Source organism: Salmo trutta, chromosome 33 (assembly GCF_901001165.1).
Source record: "Salmo trutta chromosome 33, fSalTru1.1, whole genome shotgun sequence".
Classification (NCBI taxonomy): Eukaryota; Metazoa; Chordata; class Actinopteri; order Salmoniformes; family Salmonidae; genus Salmo; species Salmo trutta.
The window spans coordinates 18,385,794-18,410,237 of record NC_042989.1 but is presented as its reverse complement, the minus strand read 5'-3'; the positions used below and the strand labels follow the sequence as shown (position 1 = coordinate 18,410,237).

The following is a 24,444-nucleotide window of genomic DNA, read 5'->3' as shown; positions in this document are numbered from 1 at the left end:
CCCTCCCACTCCCCACTCAGACCACTCCCAGACAGTGCTAGAAATTGCCCTTTGCTTAGAAGCTATTTATTTTATATTTTTTTGCATTTCAATCAAAAACAATCACAGTAAGTAACAGCTGCAATGAACCTTTTAAAGAGTCTTGTGTTTTCCCCTCCAAAGTGTTAAGAGCAGTTTTCTTGTTAAAGGAAGTAATTGACCTTTAGTGTGCAGAAACCCTCTCCACTCTGTGCTGATCAGGGAGGAAGAGGATAATTATATGGAGAGAGCTGCTTAGACTTCATGTTTTGAGAGCATCACATTGGCTTGTCAACTGAGGTCGTGAGAGAGACACCGTAAACATGGACTATGGATAACGGTGTCTGTTATTTACAGACGACTGCATGCACGTCGAAATTGTTATGTAACTTTCCTCTCCTACTGTTCCCTCTGTAGGGTCTGCAATTGGCCCCAATGTTAGTGCGTCCCATCCAAAGAGGAAGATATGGAGAATAAACATAATTTAGCCTACTATACTTTTTCATACAAACTTTGAAAAACATCACATTTTGCTTTCTAAGCTTGAGTCTTGATGTCCACATTTCACACCGCAGTATATAGCCTGGACTACTGTAAAGGCAACATGTTTCTGTATTTTACTCTAATTGTTTTGTATATACAAATATGGGTTATACATATTCTACAATATGCTATTATTGTGTGTATTATGTGCCCACATCTGAATCCTGACTTCCATCCAGTCTTCAGAGTGGTTTCCTCAGATGGCTTCATCCCTCCTACCCGCTCTCATCGTCTTCTAGCCGCTAAACGGGATAGACCGGTGTGAACATTATTCTTACCATTCATAAATGTTATTTTATTGCATACTGGACATTTCGACCTACGTGTCTCGATAAACCTCTCTCGTCTGCTCAACTTTTCCTACCATTCGTGGTATTCGAGAATAGGTCGGAACCTACTCGCAGTCAAGTATGAGCTGAAAGGAAGGGCACTACGCGAGGACGTCAAGTGCGAGTTACACTTCCACTGAATGCGCGATGGTACCGTGAGGCTCTCCGCCTAATCTATAGTCTTTAGGCAGAGGGATGCATCAGTTTAACCCTTTGCTCTGCTCTCCAGAGTTGCACACATTTGTAAATACAGTAAGATTGAGGAAATAAGCTGAGGAAATGTGTTACGGGGCTGCAGCTATTTTGGGGAGTTGTGTTGGACAGTAATTCTAAGGATATTTTTTAATAATTTGCTTAAACTTCGATGGCTTGAGTATTTGCATACATGCATGCTGACAGGCAAGAATGTAAGGTAGCCTATGTCCTGTTTACCGCTCTCACATCACACGGAGTAACGGAGCGTCGGTTGGATTCACAGCGCTGGACATCGACCTATAGCGCATTTATTCGGATTGGGTTTGAGTGCCCAGATAAATAACTTTAGATATATGAATTATTGGGATTGTCTGGTCACCTGCTTTCCGTGCCTGTCATATGCCACCGACAACGGAAATTCAAGAGCAACATGAATATGGCATAAACTATTTCTGGAGACGCCAGTCACAGATATCGCCGACGACTTGGATAGGGTGGATGAGAATTTCCCAAACGGTCCAATCCTATGCATACCGTGCTTGTTTACTCGCTACGCTGTCTAGTGTCTTCGAGAAGAGCTCAGGAGGAATGCTGGTCCAAGATCTAATACCATTTATTTTAAGTTTTTGGCCTCTTCTTTTCGGTCATTGCATTCTCTCGTTGGTTTTACTCTCATGCCAGGTAGGTATTGTGTTCGTGCGCGCCTATTGTAATTTTACGCATGGCGAGTTATTACACAAACGTAAGTGGAGCTCTATTTTAGGGTGTTTTTGGTAATAGCAGCTTTTGATCCTGCTCTTGTCAGATTTTTATGTTATATCAAATATATACTTTTTAAAAACACACGCTATGTTTATTGATGTGCCTCGTGCCTTTCTGCACCCTCACACTATTGCACCAACTATGGAGAAGTTTTGAGTGGTAAGCAGCTGTAGTTCCCAGTCAGTTGATGCAATATTTTCATGTGAAGTATACTATTAAGTGATTTGTTACACACGCACACACATGCACACACACAAAGGAAGGCAGGCAGAAAGTGGTAGACTCCTGTAAAGTAGCACATAGTGAGCTATAGATTCCCATCTGGAATATGATGTTGAGGATCAGCATTCTAACCCCTGGCCCTTGTTGCTGCCTACAGAGAGCAGTGAGCCGGCTGTGCAGGCGCTGGATGTTGCCAGGGTTCATGTGTAATGTGATCTGCTCGAGTTTCCAAGTCCACCCACACACACTCTTCAGGGCAGCCTGCTGCCCACTCTGTTGGTGGGTGGTTTCTCTGAGGGAGAGGGTTGCAGCCGTAGGCATGATACCATCCAGTATGTCTATGAATGCAGCTTCTGGGGAAGCAATATAGTAGAGGTATAGGATCTTGGGTACTACTGAGTGGAAATCCAGAGGTTTCCAAACCACAACCCTGATGGTTTAGGTTGCTGATGCACTAATGATGCAGGACATTTCAGTAGGTAGGCTACCGTAGGCATATATTAACATTCTAAGCTCTCATCTCACAATCGTTTTAAATCATGTAAAAGGCAGACTTTTTCAGAAATATGTCTTTTGGGGGTGGATAATGAAAGTAAAATGATTGAATGCACAATGTATAGTGAAACTCTCTCTCTCTCTTTCTCTCTCTCTCTCTCTCTCTCTCTCTCTCTCTCTCTCTCTCTTTCTCTCTCTGTGTGTCCATAAGGGTGAACTCCAGAGGTCATGCTCACAGACTGTAGCTGAGAAAGTGAGCGAACACTGCCAGCTGGCATGCCAGTGTAGAAGCTACCCTCCCGTTCCTCCCCCGCCTCCTCCCCCACCTCCCCCACGGCTACTGTTGGCCACAGGTAAGGCTCAACTCACACCTGTCTCACACCACACCAACCAGCCTCTGCCGTTTCACTCTCCTGTCTCACTATCCTGTCTCACTGTCACCTGTTTCACTCACAACTGGCTCACTTCCAGTGCCTGTATCTATCTAAACCTTTTCACATTAAATGTCTTGCTACTCTGATCTTCTACCAGACCATCTGTAGTGGAATGAAGTGTTTGCATCTTCTCACATGAGGTTTCTGAGTAGTGGAAGAGTGTGGTGTGTGTGGACGGAGAAAGGCTTTTTCTGAGAAGACTACAAGCCTGATACTAGATCCGGCAGGATGTTCACAGCACAACAGAGGGATCATTTGTGCCTGGCTTTACCTCCGGGAGTACACAGTTGCCTGTGAAATCTCTGCCTCCTGTGCTGCCAGGCTCAGTGGCTGGGTTTCCCCTCGAGGACCCCCTTGTTAAAACACAGATGAGTTAATTAAATTAGGGTTTTGATACAGATAAGAAGACTAATGAACTGTCCCGGCAGTCCCGTCTACGTTTTGTAAGTCAAGGTGGGACCACTGACTGTGTGTGTGTGCTTGTGCATTGCCACACAGTTTTCTGTATTTTTCCTGAGTTTCTTGCCTTACTGGTTTCCATGTCTCCTTCAACATATTTCAGTGCTTAACTAATGATCAGATATGTTTCTGATCTGATACTGGGACATTCTTGTCATTGACAAATTAGTTGTATCAACTATATGAATCAGTGTATGACATTGCGATGGTGGAAAGAGGATAGTTTGTCAATATAACTGGTGATATGATTTCTATGTTGTCATGAATACTGTAATGAGCAGTGCTATGAAATATGGGACAGGCATTGCTGATTGTGCACTCAGCCCAGGTTAAAAGTGAGACTGTTGAAAATCAGTCAGCCGAAACAATTCATACTGAGAGTGTGCAGGAGCACTTCATCATTAAATGCTCAACAGACAGCTGTGGAAAGGGTTCTATCAATCAGATGAAATGATTTCCTCTGTCTGGTCAATTCAGATAGGCCTTTTTTCCTCCTAAATTACCAAGTGAGGCATCTATGAATAGAAGATAGGGCTGTCAGTGACCACTGTGACTCTAACTTACCTAATCTATCTGCCACCTGTTGATGTATAAATCCACAATGTCCATCATTAATGCAGGACTCTTCCACCAGGTCTTATCTGTAAGCATGGTCTACAGTCTATTGGCTGTGTGTCGTCTCACCATATTCTAATTCCCGGTTTATGAATCTAAAGCATTATACACATAGATGCACAATATGTATGTATGTTTATGCATGTCTGTTGTTCTTTTTCTATGGTTCTAGATCTTTCTGTGACTACTGTCAAGGCCTCTGCATGGAAGGTTCCCTGAACGATTCTATGAGATCCTCTGAATTCTCTGACTGTACATTTCAGCATGTCGTTCTGTATTTATTATGTGGTTTGAAAAGAAGGGAACCATTACAATGGCAAAGCAAAACCTCTTGGCTCGGCAAAAAAGTATTCATTTCTTGGAGTAAAATGTGAAAATAGCATTTTTCTATCATAGTCTATGGAAGGCTGGGAAGAAGCCACGTATTTATGTTGTTCATGTATTGGGAATGAGGCAAAACATTGGTCATCTGGCCTCAGTGAGAGCTTTGTGAATAAATAACAGAGGCGTTCTACTTAAAGGATTGAACTGTAATCATTGCTGCTGTAAAATCTGTTTGTTTTGGTGTGTGCCAGATGCATAAGGGAGCTGATTGGACTGGTCCCAAAATAATACATGAATATGCATGAAGAACTGGGACAATGAGAGCGATTGTATCGACAAAAAGTTTTAAATGAGGCAAATTGGCAGTGTTGTTTTAAAGTATGTGCTCTAAAAATGGCTCAGAAGTCCCTTCAAAAGAGAGAGCTTTATCACACTGAAGTAGATCCGTACCCCTGACTGAATTGAATCCAAAATGCAGGATTAAAACTGAAGTTGGGCTCAGAGGAGATTTTACATTCAAATTGACTTATGACGTGGTGTGCTGGGGAGAAACGTGCCATGTCATTTGCTCTGGATAAATCTAAAGTGTTTAAATATTCCACAGCATTGCTAAGGGTTGTGTGTTACCATGGAGTCAATTCCTCCCTCTCATTCACAACAAAACTATACTCTGAATGCATGGGATGTGTTTCTTGCATTTCTCTCTGTTCCTGGATGATAAACCTACATTATTAAACCCAGCCATCATTACACTCTTGGCAGTGGGTTGGGGAGCTATATTCAGTTCATGTTTTAATACTTAGATATAGTAAAATGGATTCCCCCGCAGACAGAGTGAGGCATGCTTATTGCTGGGGACCCCTAAGACCTCCCTCTTGTCAAACTGAGCAGTATTGTCAGTGCCACAAAGCTTTTAACTATCTCCATGGTAGGCTATTCACATTCATAAAAAGGGGAGAGAGAGCGAAAACAGCACGTGGCTAGAGAAAAAACATGTTGAGAGAGAGAACAGAGGAAGGTCTAGAGAGATGGTGAGGGCATGGAGTACACCATTCAGATATTGTTCGTTGCTAAGCTGCACTGAGTGTAATATAAGTTCCCTAGTGTGTGTCCTTGTACTTGTGCATAGTCCTAACCTTCAGTCAGACATGTGACCATAACATGGTGCTCCTGTAGGTGGAATCAGTTTGGACATGGAGTGCTTGTGTATTAAAGGTTGACTGCATTTTAAATGATTCATGTGCAGGGTTAGATATCTCTGAACATTTAACCTAATAATCTGATGAACAGGTGAGCATTACCCTGCTATCCAGAGTTAGGAAGCAAATCAGGCCCAGAGCTTTATGGTGTAATAGTATAGTAATAGAAGGTTGAGAATCAATCCATTTTTAATCAGATCACTGGCAAGTTGATTTACAACATGGGGTGTGGGGTTGCTGCATTAATCATGAGCTTTCATCATGCCGTCCTAAGACAGAATGGCTGTCTATGAAGCATTTATGATGTAATACATACTGTAGGACAAACACAGTATCTAGGCTAAAGCAGTTTGCATGATAATCTAATCTCGATAAGCAGCCAAGTGCTAGTGCTGTGTTAGAAGGCTAATGATGTTTGAAAATGAAACTGTATTTTTCTCTCTTTATCCATCCCCCTCTCCTCATCACTCCCAGTGGTTGAGTCCCCTCTGCCGCTGTTGAGGCCATGGTGGATGGAGATCCTAGTGCTTGGAACGGTGGGCTGTGTCTCAGCTGTTTTCCTCCTTTCAGCCATGATCATCTGCTACAAGGCCATAAAGAGGTATGTCAGTTACCTATGTCAACAAGATTGGCATGGAAAAGACTGCGTCGTGTCATTCGTATAGCCGACATCCATTCGGAATACATCAATCTAAACAAAAAAAAACATATATATTCCTTTCCTATTCACTTATTCTGCATTTTATTAAGCTTTCAACACAACCTGAAACATTGCTCAGGTTACAACAATAATTTGTGACAGTGAAAAAGATTTGATTCTGGGGGTCGTTGCTATGTCATTGCCATGTTGTTATTGCTCTAAAGAAGGACACGTGGCCTGTGTTATGGGTCAGAGGGTGTTCGGAGGTCACAGTAATGGAACAGGTCACAGGGATCATCTGGAAAGCTCTACCTACAGCAGAGTCATTACACTGTCACTCATTAATACTGGATATCATACATCATGTTACACAATGCAGCTTTCTCCATAAAGCAAGTTAGATGGAAATTATATCTATAATCTTACTGGGAATAACCCAATGATCTGAAAGACCCGCTCTATAGTCAGCAGTTCCTGTCAGTAGTGTTCTAGACATTGAAATACTTCCCTGTTCTATTTCTTGGCGTGGGCTGATTTTGAATTGCATAATTGTACAGAGCTTTTTAGACTAGCAACTGAATCGATGTGAAAGTAAAGGCAAGATGGGTTACTGGAGAAAGCCCATGACCCTGTCGCCGTAGTGATGATGTGAACTATTTCCCCCTGTTTGGATTGGCTCATCGGAGGGAAGGCCATGTGGACAGTGGTGTAAAGTACTTCAGTAAAAATACTTTAAAGTACTACTTAAGTCGTTTTTGGGGGAATCTGTACTTTACTATTTATATTTTTGCCTACATTTACTTCACTGTGTTTCTAAAGAAAATAATGTACTTTTTACTCCATACATTCTCCCTAACACCCAAAAGTCCTCGTTAAATTTTGATAGGAAAATGGTCCAATTCACACACTTATCAAGTGAACATCCCTGGTCATCCCTACTGCCTCTGATGTGGCGGACTCACTAAACACACATGCTTTGATGGTAAATTATGTCTGAGTGTTAGTGTGTGCCCCTGCCTATTCGTCTGGTTTGCTTAATATAAGACATTTGAAATGGTTTATACTTTTACTTTTGATACATAAGTACATTTGAGCAATTCCATTTACTTTTGATACTTAAGTATATTTAAAACCAAATACTTTTAGACTTTTACTCAAGTAGTATTTTACTGGGTGACTTTCATTTTCACTTGAGTCATTTTCTATTAATGTATCATTACTTTTACTCAAGTATGACAATTGCGTACTTTTTCCACCACTGCATGTGGGGTTTTAGCCTGCAGCACAACCAAGACCTAATTCCTTGTCTGACATTCAGGCAGTGTCACACAGGCACTCAGACACACATGTTCAGACTCTTAAACACTCACATACTGTGCACACAGACACACATGATAAACACACACACACACACACACACACACACACACACACACACGTACGCACGCACGCACGCACAAGCACACGCACGCGCACACACTAACAGGCACAGTGTGACTAAAGAAGATATAAATGTGCAGTAAGAATACATACAGTCACAGCTGGGGACACGTTTTTGCACATTATTTGAATACATCAAATTGTTATTCATAAAACTGTGTAAAGAGTGGATGCTACATATGTCTTTCCTCAGTAGGATTATATTTATCATTTTCTCAAACAACAAACAGGCAAGGTCAGGCAGTGGAAGTAATGGGAGGTTGGCTCTGGAATTCATTATGGCAATTCACCAGCCCCCTCTGTAGCCAAAGGGCATATTTTTTAATGCAGCAATGGCAGGAAAGTGTTGTTGCAATACGGGCCGCTGTAGCCCCAAACCCAAGTCATTATTTATGAAATAATTTGCGCAGTCATTCAGTCGCAGGCTACATCTTTTATACATGTAAGCGGGTCGTGTCCTGAAGTTCTTATGGAGGTGGGCTCTGTGACTGCAGACTTTGTGCCTCGCCAAGCCTCCATCCCCTGTGACTGAGTGAGGAGGGAGAAATGCTAAGGTCCAGTCTGACTGCCCACATTAGCCCTGAGCCAATAACAAATCAGTCTGAGGAAACAGAGGTAATGAAAAAATAAAAAATATTGATTTGAAAAATGTCATGGATCCTCTCTGACCGAGAGAGAGAGAAAGAATGTAAAGAAAAAAAGAGTCAGAGAAACAGAGACAGATGAATGTTGTCTACCAAAGCTGGGAAAAGAGCAGTAATTGGGTGTCTTAGTCAATAACAATGTGAGAGAGGTTTTGTCAGTGACAAAAACAGAAACCCAGCCCCTCAGTGCTCAAGGCTTTCCCAATGAAAATCAGCTGGAGTGTGGCCAAGGCCCCAGCAGCACAGACACTAGAGGAGCTATCTCTGCAAGCCCCGGCTGTCCCTTAGCTGGCCTGCACACATTTGGCCTTTTGTTTTTTTTGTCTCATAATCTTATTCCGCCAGTCATTTGTCAGAGGCAAAGAGGTTGGACGAAACCCATTTCATCCAATTCCATTCAATTCAGTTCATAACATCAAGGGAGTTGATGTTTGTGAGCATGGAGAGCAGGATTCAGACGTGCTGCGGGACAGTGCTGTGCTATCCAAACAGCAGACATGATGCTGCAGTCCATGCTGTCAGCAATGCGGGGAATCTAAACACCACAACAAAACAAGACAACACACTGTGCCTGTTGTTCTCAATTACTCGCTCCTCTGGGATTTCTGTCCAGCAAGGAGGACAAATCAGGACAGTTTATGTTCAGGGTTAATCCAGCATAACCATTCAGTTAAAGATTTCATTAGGAAGCAAAATATACTGTATTTTTTATGAATTTAATACATAGTATATATATTCTATTCTGGTTTTATGATATTTCATTACTACAACCACTTCCGAAACAGGGAAAAGTGAAAAACCCTTTATGAGGGGTCTTTAAACAGTAGCATGTTCCTCTAATGTCCAGATGGGATGAGAATAACTGTCAACAGCTCAACACATGTCCCAACCTCAACATTATCCCTTCCCCAAACTTCAAACGGACGTGTGCTGCGATTGCACAGCTTTGATATGAAATATTAATCTGACCTGTGAAGTGTTGTGTAGCCACCTGCCACGTGTCAACAGCATGACATCTATTATTGAAGGGCTGGGTAGAGGTCGCTGTGAGGCCCGAACACCCTGCCCTCTATGGTGGCCTGCTAGAAAAACATTGATGATCATTGACTCGAGACTAGGTCAGTGCCAGTGGAGAAAGTTATGGGGCTTAAAACACCTTTTCAGTGGTCCATGGAGACTTCAGTGGGAAAGTCTGGTGTATCCCAACTCCCCTAGCTATCTCCAATCATGAAAGCACGCACACACAAACGCACGCACGCACACACACACACACACACACCAGCCAATAGTGTCCCAGTAGGATCTGTTGGTATCCTTGGGCCCTTGTAAAAGAAAAGGAGAGCTGCACATTCTAGGAGCTCAGATGCAATAATTGAATAACAAACGTTTTTGGACAGGCTGTCTTCATCAGGGTATAATGACAAACACTGCGGGTCACTAGTTTAAATAGTTTGAAAGGACACACACAGGTGTCTGTAATCATGGCCAGCTGTGGCTTGATTTCATTGGTTGATTTAGAGGTATAAATAGAACATATAAAAAAGCATGAATGGATAACTTACGATCATAGATACAATTTGGCTACATACTCCTACAAACATGATTTACAATGGCTAGCAAAAACACAATAATCACAAGAATGGCTTCAGATCAATCAATCAATCAAATGTATTTATAAAGCCCTTTTTACATCAGCCGATGTCACAATGTGCTGTACAGAAACCCAGCCTAAAACCCCAAACAGCAAGCAATGCAGATGTAGAAGCACAGTGCCTAGGAAAAACTCCCTAGGAAGGCCAGAACCTAGGAAGAAACCTAGAGAGGAACCAGGCTATGAGGGGTGGCCAGTCCTCTTCTGGCTGTGCCGGGTGGAGATTATAACAGAACATGGCCAAGATATTCAAACGTTCATAGATGACCAGCAAAGTCAGATAATAATAATCACAGTGGTTGTAGAGGGTGCAACAGGTCAGCACCTCAGGAGATCAAACTCTACTTTGAGCCCGAATGGAGTAATGGTCTCTAAATTAAAGATCCAGGTGGCCTTTCGTTTTAACAATACATTGAAAAGGTCACCCCCTCGCCTATGGAGGGTGAGGTTTTCGATTCCGATATAGCAAAGGGATGAAATAGAGTGGTTTGCTTCCAAAAAGTGGGCCACAACTGGGTGCATCCAGTTTTTGCACGTAATGGTGCTACGATGCTCAGAGAGTCTTATTTTTAATTTGCTCTTTGTTTTTCCACAAGGACAAATTATAAGATAAATAACTGCCTTAGTGGAGCACGTGATAACACCTTTGATTGGGATCTCTTTCCCTGTTTGGGAGTGTTTGAAGGATCTAGATTTGTACAGTGGCAAGAAAAAGTATGTGAACCCTTTGGAAATACCTGGATTTCTGTATAAATTGGTCATACAGTTTTATCTGTTCTTCATCTAGGTCACAACAATAGACAAACACAGTCTGCTTAAACTAATAACACACAAACAATTATACGTTTTCATGTCTTTAATGAACACACCGTGTAAACATTCACCGTGCAGGGTGGGAAAAGTATGTGAACACTTGGATTTAATAACTGGTTGACCCTCCTTTGGCAGCAAAAACCTCAACCAAACATTTTCTGTAGATGCGGATCATACCTGCACAACGGTCAGGAGGAATTTTGGACCATTCCTCTTCACAAAACTGTTTCAGTTCAGCAATATTCTTTGGATGTCTGATGTGAACGGCTCTCTTGAGGTCATGCCACAGCATCTCAATCGGGTTGAGGACAGGACTCTGACTCGGCCACTACAGAAGGTATATTTTCTTCTGTTGAAGTCATTCTGTTGTTGATTTACTTCTGTGTTTTGGGTCGTTGTCCTGCTGCATCACCCAACTTCTGTTGAGCTTCAATTGGGTGACAGATTACCTAACATTCTCCTGCAAAATGTCTTGATAAACTTGAGAATTCATTTTTCAGTCGATGATAGCAAGCTGTCCAGGCCCTGAGACAGCAAAGCATCCCCAAACCATGATGCTCCCTCCACCATACTTTACAGTTGAGATGAGGTTTTGATGTTGGTGTGCTGTGCCTTTTTTCCCACACGTAGTGTTGTGTGTTCCTTCCTGACAACTCAACTGTAGTTTCATCGGTCCACAGAATATTTTGCCAGTAGAGCTGTGGAACATCCAGTTGCAGTTTAGCAAACTTCAGACTTGCAGCAAAGTTTTTTTTGGACAGCAGTGGCTTCATCCGTGGTGGCCTCCCATGAACACCATTCTTGCTTACTGTTTTACATATCGTACACTCGTCAACAGAGATGTTAGCATGTTCCAAATATTTCTATAAGTCTTTAGCTGACACTCTAGGATTCTTCTTAACCACATTGAGCATTCTGCGCTATGCTCTTGCAGTCATCTTTGCAGGATGGCCACTCCTAGGGAGAGTAGCAACAGTGCTGAACTTTCTCCATTTATAGACAATTTGTTTAACCGGGGACTGATGAACATCAAGGCTTTTAGAGATACTTTTGTAACCCTTTCCAGCTTTATACAAGTCAACAATTCTTAATCTTAGGTCTTGTGAGATCTCTTTTGTTCGAGGCATGGTTCACATCAGGCAATGTTTCTTGTGAATAGGAAACTCAAATTTTGTGAGTGTTTTTTATAGGGCAAGGCAGCTCTAACCAACATTTCCAATCTCATCTCATTGATTGGACTCCAGGTTAGCTGACTCCTGACTCCAATTAGCTTTTGGAGAAGTCATTAGCCTAGGGGTTCACATACATTTTCCAACCTACACTGTGAATGTTTAAATGATGTATTCAATATAAACAAGAAAAATACAATAATTTGTGTGTTATTAGTTTAAGCACACTATGTTTGTCTATTGTTGTGACTTAGATATAGATCAGATCAAATTTGATGACCAATTTATGCAGAAATCCAGGTAATTCCAAAGGGTTCACATACTTATTTTTTTCCACTTTTTTTTCCACTTTTTGCCATTGCATTGAGCTCAGCCAGACGTAGTGTGCGGGTATTTTGGGATGGTAAATCAGAGTTTACCAATTGATCTCAGAGATTTCGGCCCCGTGTGAATACGAACAAAGTAGGGTCTGAAAACACATTGTCACGCCCTGACCTGAGAGAGAGGGTTTGTTTCTCTATGTGGTTAGGTCAGGGTGTGGGGTATGCATTCTATGTGTTATTTTCTATGTTTTGGCCGGGTATGGTCTCCAATCAGAGGCAGGTGTCTATCGTTGTCTCTGATTGGAAGCCATACTTAGGCAGCCTTTTTCCACCTGTGTTTGTGGGATCTTGATTTTGTACTGCTCGTATTTAGCCTGCAAGACGTGACGGTCGTTTGTATTTGTTTATTATTTTGTTTAAGTGTTCCGATTTAAAATAAAGATGAACACACACCACGCTGCACCTTGGTCTAATCCTTTGGACGATCGTTACACACATTACCTATTTTATTTTTGCAATTTAACCTTTATTTAACTAGGCAAGTCAGTTAAGAGCAAATTCTTATTTACTGTACAATGACTGCCTACCCTGGCCAAACCCGGACGACGTTGGGCCAATTGTGCGCCGCCCTATGAGACTCCCAACCAAGGCCAGCTGTGATACAGCCTGGATTTGAACCAGGGACTGTAGTGACACCTCTTGCACTGAGATGCAGTGCCTTAAACCACTGCTCCACTCGGGAGCCCTATACCTATACTGTCATCAGATCTTAAAATGTGCCAATGTTTGTGAACAATTCCCTTAATTTATTCAGAGCACTTTGAATAGCGAGTAGTAAGAACGCAAGAATGTTTCTTTTTACGAGACTGTCCTTGAAAGAGATCATGTCTCAATTTGTTTTGGATTTCCTCATCGGCAGTATTGATCTGACCATTTTTGTATCCCCTTTCCTTGAATTTTCTTTGCATCTCAGCCCTGTTTCTGTCAATATGATTTATTTTTGCAAATTCTTTTAATTCGACAGAATTGGTTGTAGGGCAAACTGTTTTTCAAGGGAAGCGGGTGACAGCTATCAGCGCTCAACAAACTGTTGCGATCAGTGGGTTTCCTGTAAAGATCAGTGTGAAGAACATTATCCTCACACAAAATCAGAAGATCAAGGAAACTGATTTGACGTGTGTCAGATTGCATAGGGAATTTCAGGAGCTCAGAACAAGAGTTCAGAAAAACATGGAACGCCTGAAGCTGTTTTGCATCACCCCTCCATCAAACAAAAATGATCATCAATGTACCATTTCCAAATAATATATTTTTTTTGAGTATTGAGAATTGACTGTTTCTCCATGTAACCCACATATAAATTAGCATAGTTAGGAGCCATAAGGGATCCCATAGCAGTACCCTTCCTCTGGATAAAGAAATTGTTTTGAAACATGAAATAGTTACGTGAGAATACTATTTCAGCCAATGTCATAATGCATGCACTGGAGGGTAGTTCATTTGGGTCACGTTGCAAAATAAAATGTTCCATGGTACCCTTGGGCCCGGCAGTTTCCTCTCCAGGCAGGTTGTCCCAGGTCTCAGAGGGAGAACACAGCATCTGTTTATCATCAGGGCTGCCGCTGTCTGTGGGTAGCCATCACCACCAAGGTTTTTGGGAAAGCAAACACACACACACACACACACACACACACACACACACACACACACACACACACACACACACACACACACACACACACACACACACACACACACACACACACACACACACACACACAACAGCACTAGCCAATCATGTCCCAACAGGATGTGTTGGTACCCTTGGGCCCGGCAGTTTCCTCTCCCAGGCTGTCCTAGGTCCCAGAAGGAGAACACAGCATCTGTTTATCAGCAGGGCTGCCGCTGTCTGTGGGTAGACATCATCACCACCACCACCACCACCACTGTCTGGCCCACTACAGGACACACTCCTACAGATTACATTTATGGATAGCACAACACAGGAAGTGCATTGAATCACTGTCACTGTCTCCTGTGACGGGTAACCTTGCCTGAGACCTAGGAAGCCAACTGTCACCCCCAGACAGGAAGCTAGTCAGGAAGCTACTGAGTACTCATTAGTGACCATTCTGTTATACTAATGAGTGGACTCTAAGTTCAGTGTCTCCAAGTTAGTACTACAGTAAGACTTGTAACATCCATGGAGATGTAAATACTCTCTTTATGCAAGAAAATATCGCATTAGTAATTGTAAAAATAGCATTTGTGGATGATGCCTAAGAGTGACCAACATATTTTATAGAATATTTAAATGTCCTCCCAGTAAGATCCCATGGCAGGGCAAAGTCTTGGTCTGGATTAGATTGAACGACTGTCCGTCAGGTCAGACTAGCCAGCAGTGGCTTTAAGAGGAGAGGGAAGGAGACACTGAGCTAAGATGTAGCTTAAGGGTCCCCTGTGCCACTGAAGGCAGTGTACAGTATTGAGTGGGACAATGACTGTACTAAATGTATTCAGATCTGTCTCTGGGTTACATAAGCCCGTGCAGAGGAGAGCAGCTGAAGGGGCCGGCATAGAAGACACAGTACACTGGACAAATATAATAACCACAAAAGCACTGAGGGATGCATGAAAATGGCTTGCATTGAAGGATACTGCTTTTCACAGACCAATAATAGCGGAGGATTATGTGCTTCGGCTTGTTTTGCATCAGAATGTGGCTCACAGAAAGAGTAGCATTACAGCATAACCAGCATAACCAAGAGAGGGAATCTCACTCACATAGAGTATTACAGTATTAGTATTTATTTTATGTTCTATGTATATATAAGCTCTTCTCTGAGGTAAAATAAAATGTTATTGAATATCAATGGAGTGTGTCTAATTGCCACATCCAGCATCTCTTCTGTTTGATTTATCTTCTCCTTTCGTGGCTCTGAGAGCGACGTGACTTTTTAATGTTCAGCTTATTAGAGAGCATGACTGACCAGTGCATCTAGCCACAACAGCCTATGAAATCCAATCTCTCCGTAGGTAAACAGCCACAGGCTTAAGGAGTAGAATGATTCATGTTTTTTCTTAAGTTAAATAAAGCACCTCTACTATCATTACATTTATTTTAATTTTTTATTTAACCTTCATTTAACTAGGCAAGTCAGTTCGCACTGAGCTAAAGGGTAGAGTTGCCGCTTTCAAGGTGTGGGACTCTAACGCGGAAGCTTATAAGAAATCCAGCTATGCCCAGCGACGAACCATCAAACAGGCAAAGCGTCAATACAGGGCTAAGATTGAGGCTCCGATGCTCGTCTTATGTGGCAGGGCTTGCAAACTATTACAGACTACAAAGGGAAGCACAGCCGTGAGCTGCCCAGTAACACGAGCCTACCAGACGAGCTAAATATCCTATCGCTTCGAGGCAAGCAACACTGAGGCATGCATGAGAGCATTAGCTGTTCTGGAAGACTGTGTGATCACGCTCTCCGTAGCCGACGTGAGTAAGACCTTTAAACAGGTCAACATTCACAAGGCTGCGGGGCCAGACGGATTACCAGGACATGTGCTCCGGGAATGTGCTGACCAACTGGCAGGTGTCTTCACTGACATTTTCAACATGTCCCTGATTGAGTCTGTAATACCAACAGTTGTAGGCCTGATCACCGACAACGACGAGACAGCCTATAGGGAGGAGGTCAGAGACCTGGCCGGGTGGTGCCAGAATAACAACCTATCCCTCAACGTAACCAAGACTAAGGAGATGATTGTGGACTACAGGAAAAGGAGGACCGAGCATGCCCCCATTCTCATCGACAGGGCTGTAGTGGAGCAGGTTGAGAGCTTCAAGTTCCTTGGTGTCCACATCACCAACAAACTGGAATGGTCCAAACACACAAAGACAGTCATGAAGAGGGCATGACAAAGCCTATTCCGCCTCAGGAAACTAAAAAGATTTGGCATGGGTCCTGAGATCCTCAAAAGGTTCTATAGCTGCAACATCGAGAGCATCCTGACTGGTTGCATCACTGCCTGGTATGGCAATTGCTCGGCCTCCGGCCGCAAGGCACTACAGAGGGTAGTGTGTATGGCCCAGTACATCACTGGGGCTTAGCTGCCTGCCATCCAGGACCTCTACACCAGGCGATGTCAGAGGAAGGCCCTAAAAATTGTCAAAGACCCCAGCCACCCCAGTCATAAACTGTTCTCTCTACTACCGCATGGCAAGCTTTACCGGAGTGCCAAGTCTAGGACAAAAAGGCTTCTCAACAGTTTTTACCCCCAAACCATAAGACTACTGAACAGGTAATCAAATGGCTACCCGGACTATCTGCATTGTGTGCCCCCCCAACCCCTCTTTTACGCTGCTGCTACTCTCTGTTTATCATATATGCATAGTCACTTTAACTATACATTCATGTACATACTACCTCAATTGGGCCGACCAACCAGTGCTCCCGCACATTGGCTAACCGGGCTATCTGCATTGTGTCCCGCCACCCACCACCCGACAACCCCTCTTTTACGCTTTTACGCTACTGCTACTCTCTGTTCATCATATATGCATAGTCACTTTAACCATATCTACATGTACATACTACCTCAATTAGCCTGACTAACCTGTGTCTGTATGTAGCCTCGCTACTGTTATAGCCTCGCTACTGTATATAGCCTGTCTTTTTACTGTTGTTTTATTTCTTTACTTACCTATTGTTCACCTAATACCTTTTTTGCACTATTGGTTAGAGCCTGTAAGTAAGCATTTCACTGTAAGGTCTACACCTGTTGTATTCGGCGCATGTGACAAATAAACTTTGATTTGATTTAATTTAAGAACACATTCTTATTTACAATGACGGCCTACCAAAAGGCAAAAGGCCTCCTACGGGGATGGGGGCTGGGATTAAAAATACATTTTTTTATATAGGACAAAACACACATCACGACAAGAGAGACAACATGACATAAAGAGAGACCTAAGACAACAACATAGCATGGCAGAAACACATGACAACACAGCATGGTAGCAACACAACATGACAACAATATGGTAACAACACAACATGGGAGCAGCACAAAACATGGTACAAAGATTATTGGACACAGACAACAGCACAAAGGGCAAGAAGGTAGAGACAACAATACATCACGCAAAGCAGCCACAACTGTCAGTAAGAGTATCTATGATTGAGTCTTTGAATGAAGAGATGGAGATGAAACTGTCCAGTTTCAGTCAACATAAGTTGTGTTTGTTTGCAGGAAACCACAACGGAAAGAGGAGAACGGGATGAGTCGTGGAGAGTATGCCATGAGTGCACGCAAAAAGAAGGCCATGGGCCCCAACAATACTGTGGTGTAGACTGTTCACTGACAGGAAGAGGAATTGACATAACCATAACCCCCCCACCACCACCACCACCACCATCCATCCTCCCCAAAATGCAACAATTCCCTCTTACCTAGAACGCCGCAGGGGTTGACCTGTTTAAAACACATTAACGCCTTTCCTTCTCTCTTAGCATGTTGCCTGGATGAAAGGAAACTTCCAGATAAAGGAAAGTAGTGAAAAGAACATTAAAAAAACATTGAAGTGGATTCAGAAAACTAGTAATAAAGTGAATTGAGGACTTCACCAGACTGAACATCATGTTGTCAACACGAAGTGTCATTGACAGGAGGATGGTTGACTGCTAGGCTACCAATCTATACATCTCCGCACTTCTTACAGGCAACTACAATGTAGGAACAGACGTTGAAGGACTTCAATGGGATAGGAGGTTGCGAGGACCAAATCATGAAGAAAATGTGCATGCAGGTTTTACTCTTTGGGCTGTCTCTCACCTATGCTCCTCTGACCCTTTTTCATATTTAAAGCAGAATTTGTACAACACTGTCACAGTTGCAGGTGTGGTTTGGGATGCATAGTAATCATCTGACTATGCAATTCAAAAATATATACAGGTCATACCAAGTGTGAAGTAAAAGAAGGGGATCAAGTCAGTTCCTATGTTCCATACCAACAACACAGCTGAGAACTGGTCTTATTTATTTGTTCATTTATGTATTTATTGTCTGCGTATGAATTTCATTTTAATGATTTGAAATGTGTTATTTTTTATGAATTATTTAGTAATCATATCATTAATTTGTAATGTTTTGATGCTTTAAGCCCACCACAGGAGGTTGGTGGCACCTTAATTGGGGAGGAGGGGCTCATGGTAACGGCTGGAGCGGAATTAGTGGAATGGAATAAAATACATCAAACACATGGTTTCCATTTATTTTGATGCCATTCCATCTTCTCCGTTCCAGCCATTATTATGAGCCGTCCTCCACTGAAGCCCACTGTTCATTTGCTACTGACACAGTAAACACTTCAGCTTGCTCTGCAATGAGTTTTGGGTATCAATTGTTCATCTCTTGCTGTTTGACATGCCTTTTTCTCTTCCCCTGTGACTTCAGCGAATATGATGGGAATTTCTGTGTTTTGAGTTTGTGAATGTGTGCTTTCTGACCATGCTTTTAGCAGCTTGTTCTGTACTACCCTCAAGTCTTTATCACAGGTGAATGCCCCCTACAATACTAACATCATATTACATTTTGTTTCGTCACATCTCAATGATTAGACAGCCAGGGGAGGCAGTGGTGGACAGTGGGAAGCCCTTTGCCATGTTCTGATGTGATTTTTCAGTCTTAATTGTTCCACCTTTCAGCAAGGGGAGAACACATCACTATAGAAACAGTGCACATGAGCCCAGGGCTCAAGTGCTGTGTGGTGGAGGACAGGATTCTAAACAGAGGCTAATCCGGATATTAAGTTGCAGAGAGGATGGCCTCAAAAGGGACATGTGACTCACACTCACAGGCATCCTCAACATCCTTCTGCTATAAACAGTACACAGTTGATTTAAAGCATCAATCAATTATTAAGCTACTTTTTGGCATAGGTGCAGTTCATCTGTATATAATGTGTGTGTGAGTGTGTGTGAGAGAGAGAGCACAATAGATGGATGTCTGGCAGTATCTCTGAAATGTTCCATTACTGTTGAATTTTGTAAACACAGACCTTGCATTGTGATTTGCATACAGGGGTGGACTGGGACCAAAACTTGGCCCTGGCATTTCTAACACACCAGCCGATTTCTTTCCTCGAGCCCCACATCAGCCCATGTTCTTCCCTGAGGACCCCATTATTAGCCAGAAGATGGTAATTTTGTGCAAGAATCACTGGGCAAAAAATGGAGCAGCCCATCTGTCATTTGCCTGAAATGCCAGATGGCCAGTCCACCCCTGCATGCATAGGTATTACCATATACCCTATAATGTACCCAGATACTGAAGACGCATCACTAATACTGTACATTGAGGGAAATGATCATGGATGCATGAATGTAAATATTGATATTGAAAAATATCTGCCTTCTGGACTGTAATTACATGTACAGTGTAACAGAAAATATGTTTATACATAGTAGAAATTAAACAATGTGCTACCAATTAGAATAAAATCAATGTTGTCATGTTTATGGGGCAAGCCATTCATGTATATTTGGCAATGAAAAGTTATTGCACATTTATTTCATTATATACCAAAAGGATACATAAATTCGATAATGTACATTCAGTTGATTTAGTTGCTGACTTTTTCAATTGTAAATAGATCTATAGAAAGATAGGCCTATAGTCTTATCACATAAGCAAAAAAAGGAGAGACAAAATGAGAACATGTTTTAATTGAATGGCATACGGTATAAATCCAGTGCGTGTTAATGATAAAGGTGTTATTTTTAGCCTGTACCCATGGTGCCTCTCCTTTCTGTGTCTCAGAGAGCTCCGCACTGGTCTTCTCCTGGGGCTCCCCCTGGGCGCAGGATGTGTTCTCAGTCTGTCTCACACTGTTCATTTTTAATGAACAGCTATTATCAAACACAGCCACCCCCCTGGGGCTTCATCATGCTAACAGGACAACTTGTGGGCCACTGGGGTTCTTTTGATATCAGGTCTTGGCACGGACATTCTCTGTGCATACAGACTACGGTATGTACATAGGACTGGTCAATCACTTCTGCTCTGCTGCCACTCTGACCACTGTGACCCACATGCGTGACTGAATAGAACAGATGACAAACCCAAATCGATCAACAATCTGGGAATATGTGCAACATACCCACCTCAATAGATAATAATAGAATTGGAAAAAGCTATGGGGTCTGGTAGCTAGGTCATAAAGGAATCAATTGGTCAATATTCTTGAGCATTTTCTCCTTGCAAATTCTGTAGGACATTTTAAAAGGGAGACCATTTGAAGCACAACCACTTCAGAGGGGGAGAAGTCCATCAGGGTCCAAGCTGAGCCATGTAGAGAGGAGAGGGAGAGCACCACAGAGAAATGGGAATGAGAGACTATACACTAGTCTGCCTTCCCTGCTTTAGATGTGCCACTTGATGATAATGCCATAGGACACTCCGGGCAATTTAAACATTCATGCATTGTCCAGTCAGGGCGCTCTGAGTTGCTCTGTTATAAAGAAGATCTGACAGGCCTGAACAGGAAGACCACAGATCCTCTCTATCTCAAAAAGCTCTGTGTGGCTCGCCCAGATAAAATACAAGGTATTTCACTAGGCTGAATGGGAAAATAATCACCTTATTTGTTTAGCAAAAAATTACATATATTTTTTTACAGTAATATAGCCACTGTGGAATAAATTGGATTATTTCTGTAATTACAAGATTTTAGGCTGCTTATGTGCTATTGAATAATTATGGCCAATCAGAAGACACACTATTGGTTATATGAGTATACTGTATACTTGTTATTAAACATCCAGTGAGTGCTTCTGTGTGTCTCTTGTTTGTGGCTGTTAGCTGCAAGGCTGAACTGTTTGCTCTCCAGCATTAAAAATCAGGGAAAGCCCATGCATATCCTTGCTGCTCTGTGTGTGTGTGCGTTTGGTTTTACTATCCTTGTGGGGACCATAAGTCCTTTTGTGGGGACCAAATGTCCTCACAAGGATAGTCAAACAATAAAAAAATTCTCAATTTCGCCTTTCCCCAAAAGGAAAAAGGCAAATTTAGGCTTCAGGGTTAGTTTTAGGGTTAGGTTTAGGTTTAGGTTTAAGGTTAGGGTTTGGATAGGGTTAGGGTTAGGGGTTAGGGAAAATAGGATTTCGAATGGGAATCAATTGTTTGGTCCCCACAAGGATACTAAAACGTGTGTGTGTGTGTGTGTGTGTGTGTGTGTGTGTGTGTGTGTGTGTGTGTGTGTGTGTGTGTGTGTGTGTGTGTGTGTGTGTGTGTGTGTGTGTGTGTGTGTGTGTGGCACACAGGTGATGCATCTAGTGCAGTAGTTTGAGGGAAGGTGTTTGCCTACTTCCCACCAGCTTGCAACCCTCTCACTTACAGCTTTCTGCCACTGGCTAGCCCTAGTGGTAAACCGGGAAGCAGCTCTGTGCGTAAGCTTTCCCTTGCCAGTACACAGCCTCTCCTTTATCAAGACTCTTGTTAACTGGGCGTCCCCGCGGCCCCAGGCTAACTCGGGATGTCGGAGCTGCAGCGGTCCCCAGAGGTGCTGTGCGCAGGCCCACGTTATGTGGAAACGCCCTGGCATCGGCCAACCACTGTCCCGCTGCCTTTTGAGTAAGTCTGGGAAGAAAAAGTCTAGGGGAGATCACCCTGAGAGAAGAACAACATGCTGATGGCACACGACAGGCGGTTCTGCGACAGACTGAAGCTTTGGCAGCCTCCTGCAGCTGTGGGGAGATACTGGTCATCTTGGATTTTCTCCTTGCCACCTGAGCCCATTTTCCAACAGCGAAGAAGTGATGCTGGGACAAGCACATCCCCCATGTCACTGGAAATCATTTCAGCGCGCAGGTATCCACTACTGCTCTTCAGTGAGTTCCACCAAGATTTCCTGCACCATTAAAGTCTACTGGCGACGGGGTGCTTGGTAACAGGGGCATTGGTCGTCATGAGCTGGGATTTGAGTGGCAGCTGTTCCCGGCAGCCCGTCTGAGCAGCTCTATTTAGGAACTACACTGCTCACCCCGGCTGGGCAAAGGCCTAGAAAATGTGGTCTAAACATTTCCCACTCTAACTGTCCTGGATACGCTACCGCACCTATCAGGGCATTCTGTTTCATCGGTCAAAAACAAAATAAGAAGATATATGTCCCCTTACAACTTGCAACATGGAACATAAGGACTCTCTTGGACTCGAGCCATGGTGCAGACAGGCCCGAATGAAGGACTGCATCACAGCAGAGCTGAAGCGATATAACATCGACTTCATTGCTCTCAGTGAGACCAGACTCCTGGGTGAAGGCTCGCTCAGGGAGGAAGGAGAGGGCTATACCTTCTTCTGGATGGAATACCAAGCAGAAGGATGGTGTGGGTATTGCCATGAAGAACTGCCTCCTGCCCAATCTCACAGAAACACCAACTGGCACAAGCAAAAGGCTAATGTCACGCCGCATTCCCCTCATTGAAAAGGGTAGAGATTGTTAGATATGGAGTGGAGTGATTGGACGGAATGGAGTTGGTCATGTCAATACAAATGGATTGAGATTGCTAAGCCTTTGTGCTGAACATGAACTCACCAACACCATGTTCCAAATTAAAAACAAATACAAAACCTCCTGGATGCACCAACGATCAAACCACTGGCACCTCATAGACTACATGATTGTCAGGCACTCTGATATCAGGGATGTCCTCATTACGTGAGCCGTGAGAGAAGCAGAGTGCTGGAAAGATCATTGGGTGATCTTAACCAAGTTCAGAATGAAGGTTTGTCCAGCAATCCACCTCAAGAAGTTCACCAAAAACACTGTGCTTGACATCAGGAAACAGAGGCAGGTAACAATCTGCGTCACTCTCTAGCAGAAAAACTAGAGATCATTGAGACTCATGAATATGGAGGGTCTGATTGATGACAAATTGTCCTCTCTAAGCACATCACTCTATCTATGAGTCAGCAGTCCACTCCATTGGCTACTGCAGCAAGAAATATCAGAACCGGTTCGACAAAAACTCCATGTACATCTCCAACCGACTTGACAGCATACACAAGGTACTAAAAGCCACACTCAGCAACATCACTTCTGAGGCCCTAAAAAAGCAATGGCAAGAGCAGTGAAGGGAGGCACAGAGGGCTCTACGATATCTACAAAATGAGTGGGGGATCTCCAAGCAGTAGAAATTCAATCTTGTGCAGACATACATGACATGCACAACTTTTATGATGCCCCAAAGACCACCCAAGAAGTTGCTCTCTCTGTCCTACCAGAAGTGCAAATAGGTCCACTCTCATAAAGGACCAAACTAAGATAGTCCAGAGGTGGGGTGATCCCTTTAAAGCCCTCTTAAACCAATCAAACCCAGTTGACTATTCAGTCCTGGAGGAGCTCCCAATTCTGCCCACCATCCAGAGCCTTGATCTCCCACCCACCTTTTCTGAGGTCTACGCCACCACCAGGTCACTGAAGACCAATAAAAAATACTGGACCTGCCTCCATCCCCACTGAGATCCTAAAACAGGGGTGCTATCGCTGTACCAGAACAGTTCACCTGTTCATCTCTGATATATGGAGACAAGAGAGCATCCCCCATCAATGGAGGGATGCAAACAATGTCACCATATACAACAACATGGGGGACAAATCAATCAGTGGCAACAGCAGGGGCATATCCCGCCTCCCAGTTGCTGGCAAAGTCCAGGCGAAGGTCATGCTCCGCAGAATAATCAACACCATCACTGAAGACCTGCTATCGGAGTCCCAGTGCGGCTTCAAAAAGAACAGAAGCACGGTGGACATGATCTTCAGTGCACAACAACTGCTGGAAAAGTTCTGTGAACAGAAACAAGACCTGTTCATGGCATTTGTGGGCGTCTAGAAAGCCTTGGACACAGTAACACCGTGAATTCCTCCTGGTGTGTCCGCTCTTCTGGCCAATACCCCAGAGGCTCTACAAGCCACCCGCACAGCAGCTGTGAGAGCACACAGCAGAATGGGTCTGTCTGTTAACGTCCCAAAAACAGAGGTTCTATGTAGGTGGTCATCTGATCCTCCATCTGAAACACCAGCATTCTCCATCTTCGTCTCATCACTTGCCATTTTACCACAGTAAATATCTTGGAAGCTTCCTCTCGGAAGACTGCAACATCAACCAGG

The 24,444-nt window shown here is 43.2% G+C and overlaps 1 protein-coding gene across 1 annotated transcript; it reads left to right on the top strand.

Moving 5' to 3' along the window:
- Window positions 1–1,411: 1,411 nt before the first annotated feature.
- Window positions 1,412–19,975, top strand: LOC115172560 (proline-rich membrane anchor 1-like). The gene is made up of 4 exons (XM_029730112.1): window positions 1,412–1,766; window positions 2,776–2,917; window positions 6,070–6,196; window positions 17,529–19,975. The coding sequence occupies exons 1-4, from the start codon at window positions 1,485–1,487 to the stop codon at window positions 17,626–17,628; spliced, it is 651 nt and encodes a 216-aa protein (XP_029585972.1). The 5' UTR covers window positions 1,412–1,484; the 3' UTR covers window positions 17,629–19,975.
- Window positions 19,976–24,444: the final 4,469 nt, after the last annotated feature.

What these genes read in the sequence shown, in the direction of transcription:
- LOC115172560 (XM_029730112.1), top strand. Translation starts at nt 1,485, where the DNA reads ATGCCACCGACAACGGAAATTCAAGAGCAACATGAATATGGCATAAAC. An exon ending in TGGTTTTACTCTCATGCCAG is followed by an intron (nt 1,767 to 2,775) that starts GTAGGTATTGTG and finishes TGTGTCCATAAG; the next exon opens with GGTGAACTCCAGAGGTCATG. An exon ending in ACGGCTACTGTTGGCCACAG is followed by an intron (nt 2,918 to 6,069) that starts GTAAGGCTCAAC and finishes CATCACTCCCAG; the next exon opens with TGGTTGAGTCCCCTCTGCCG.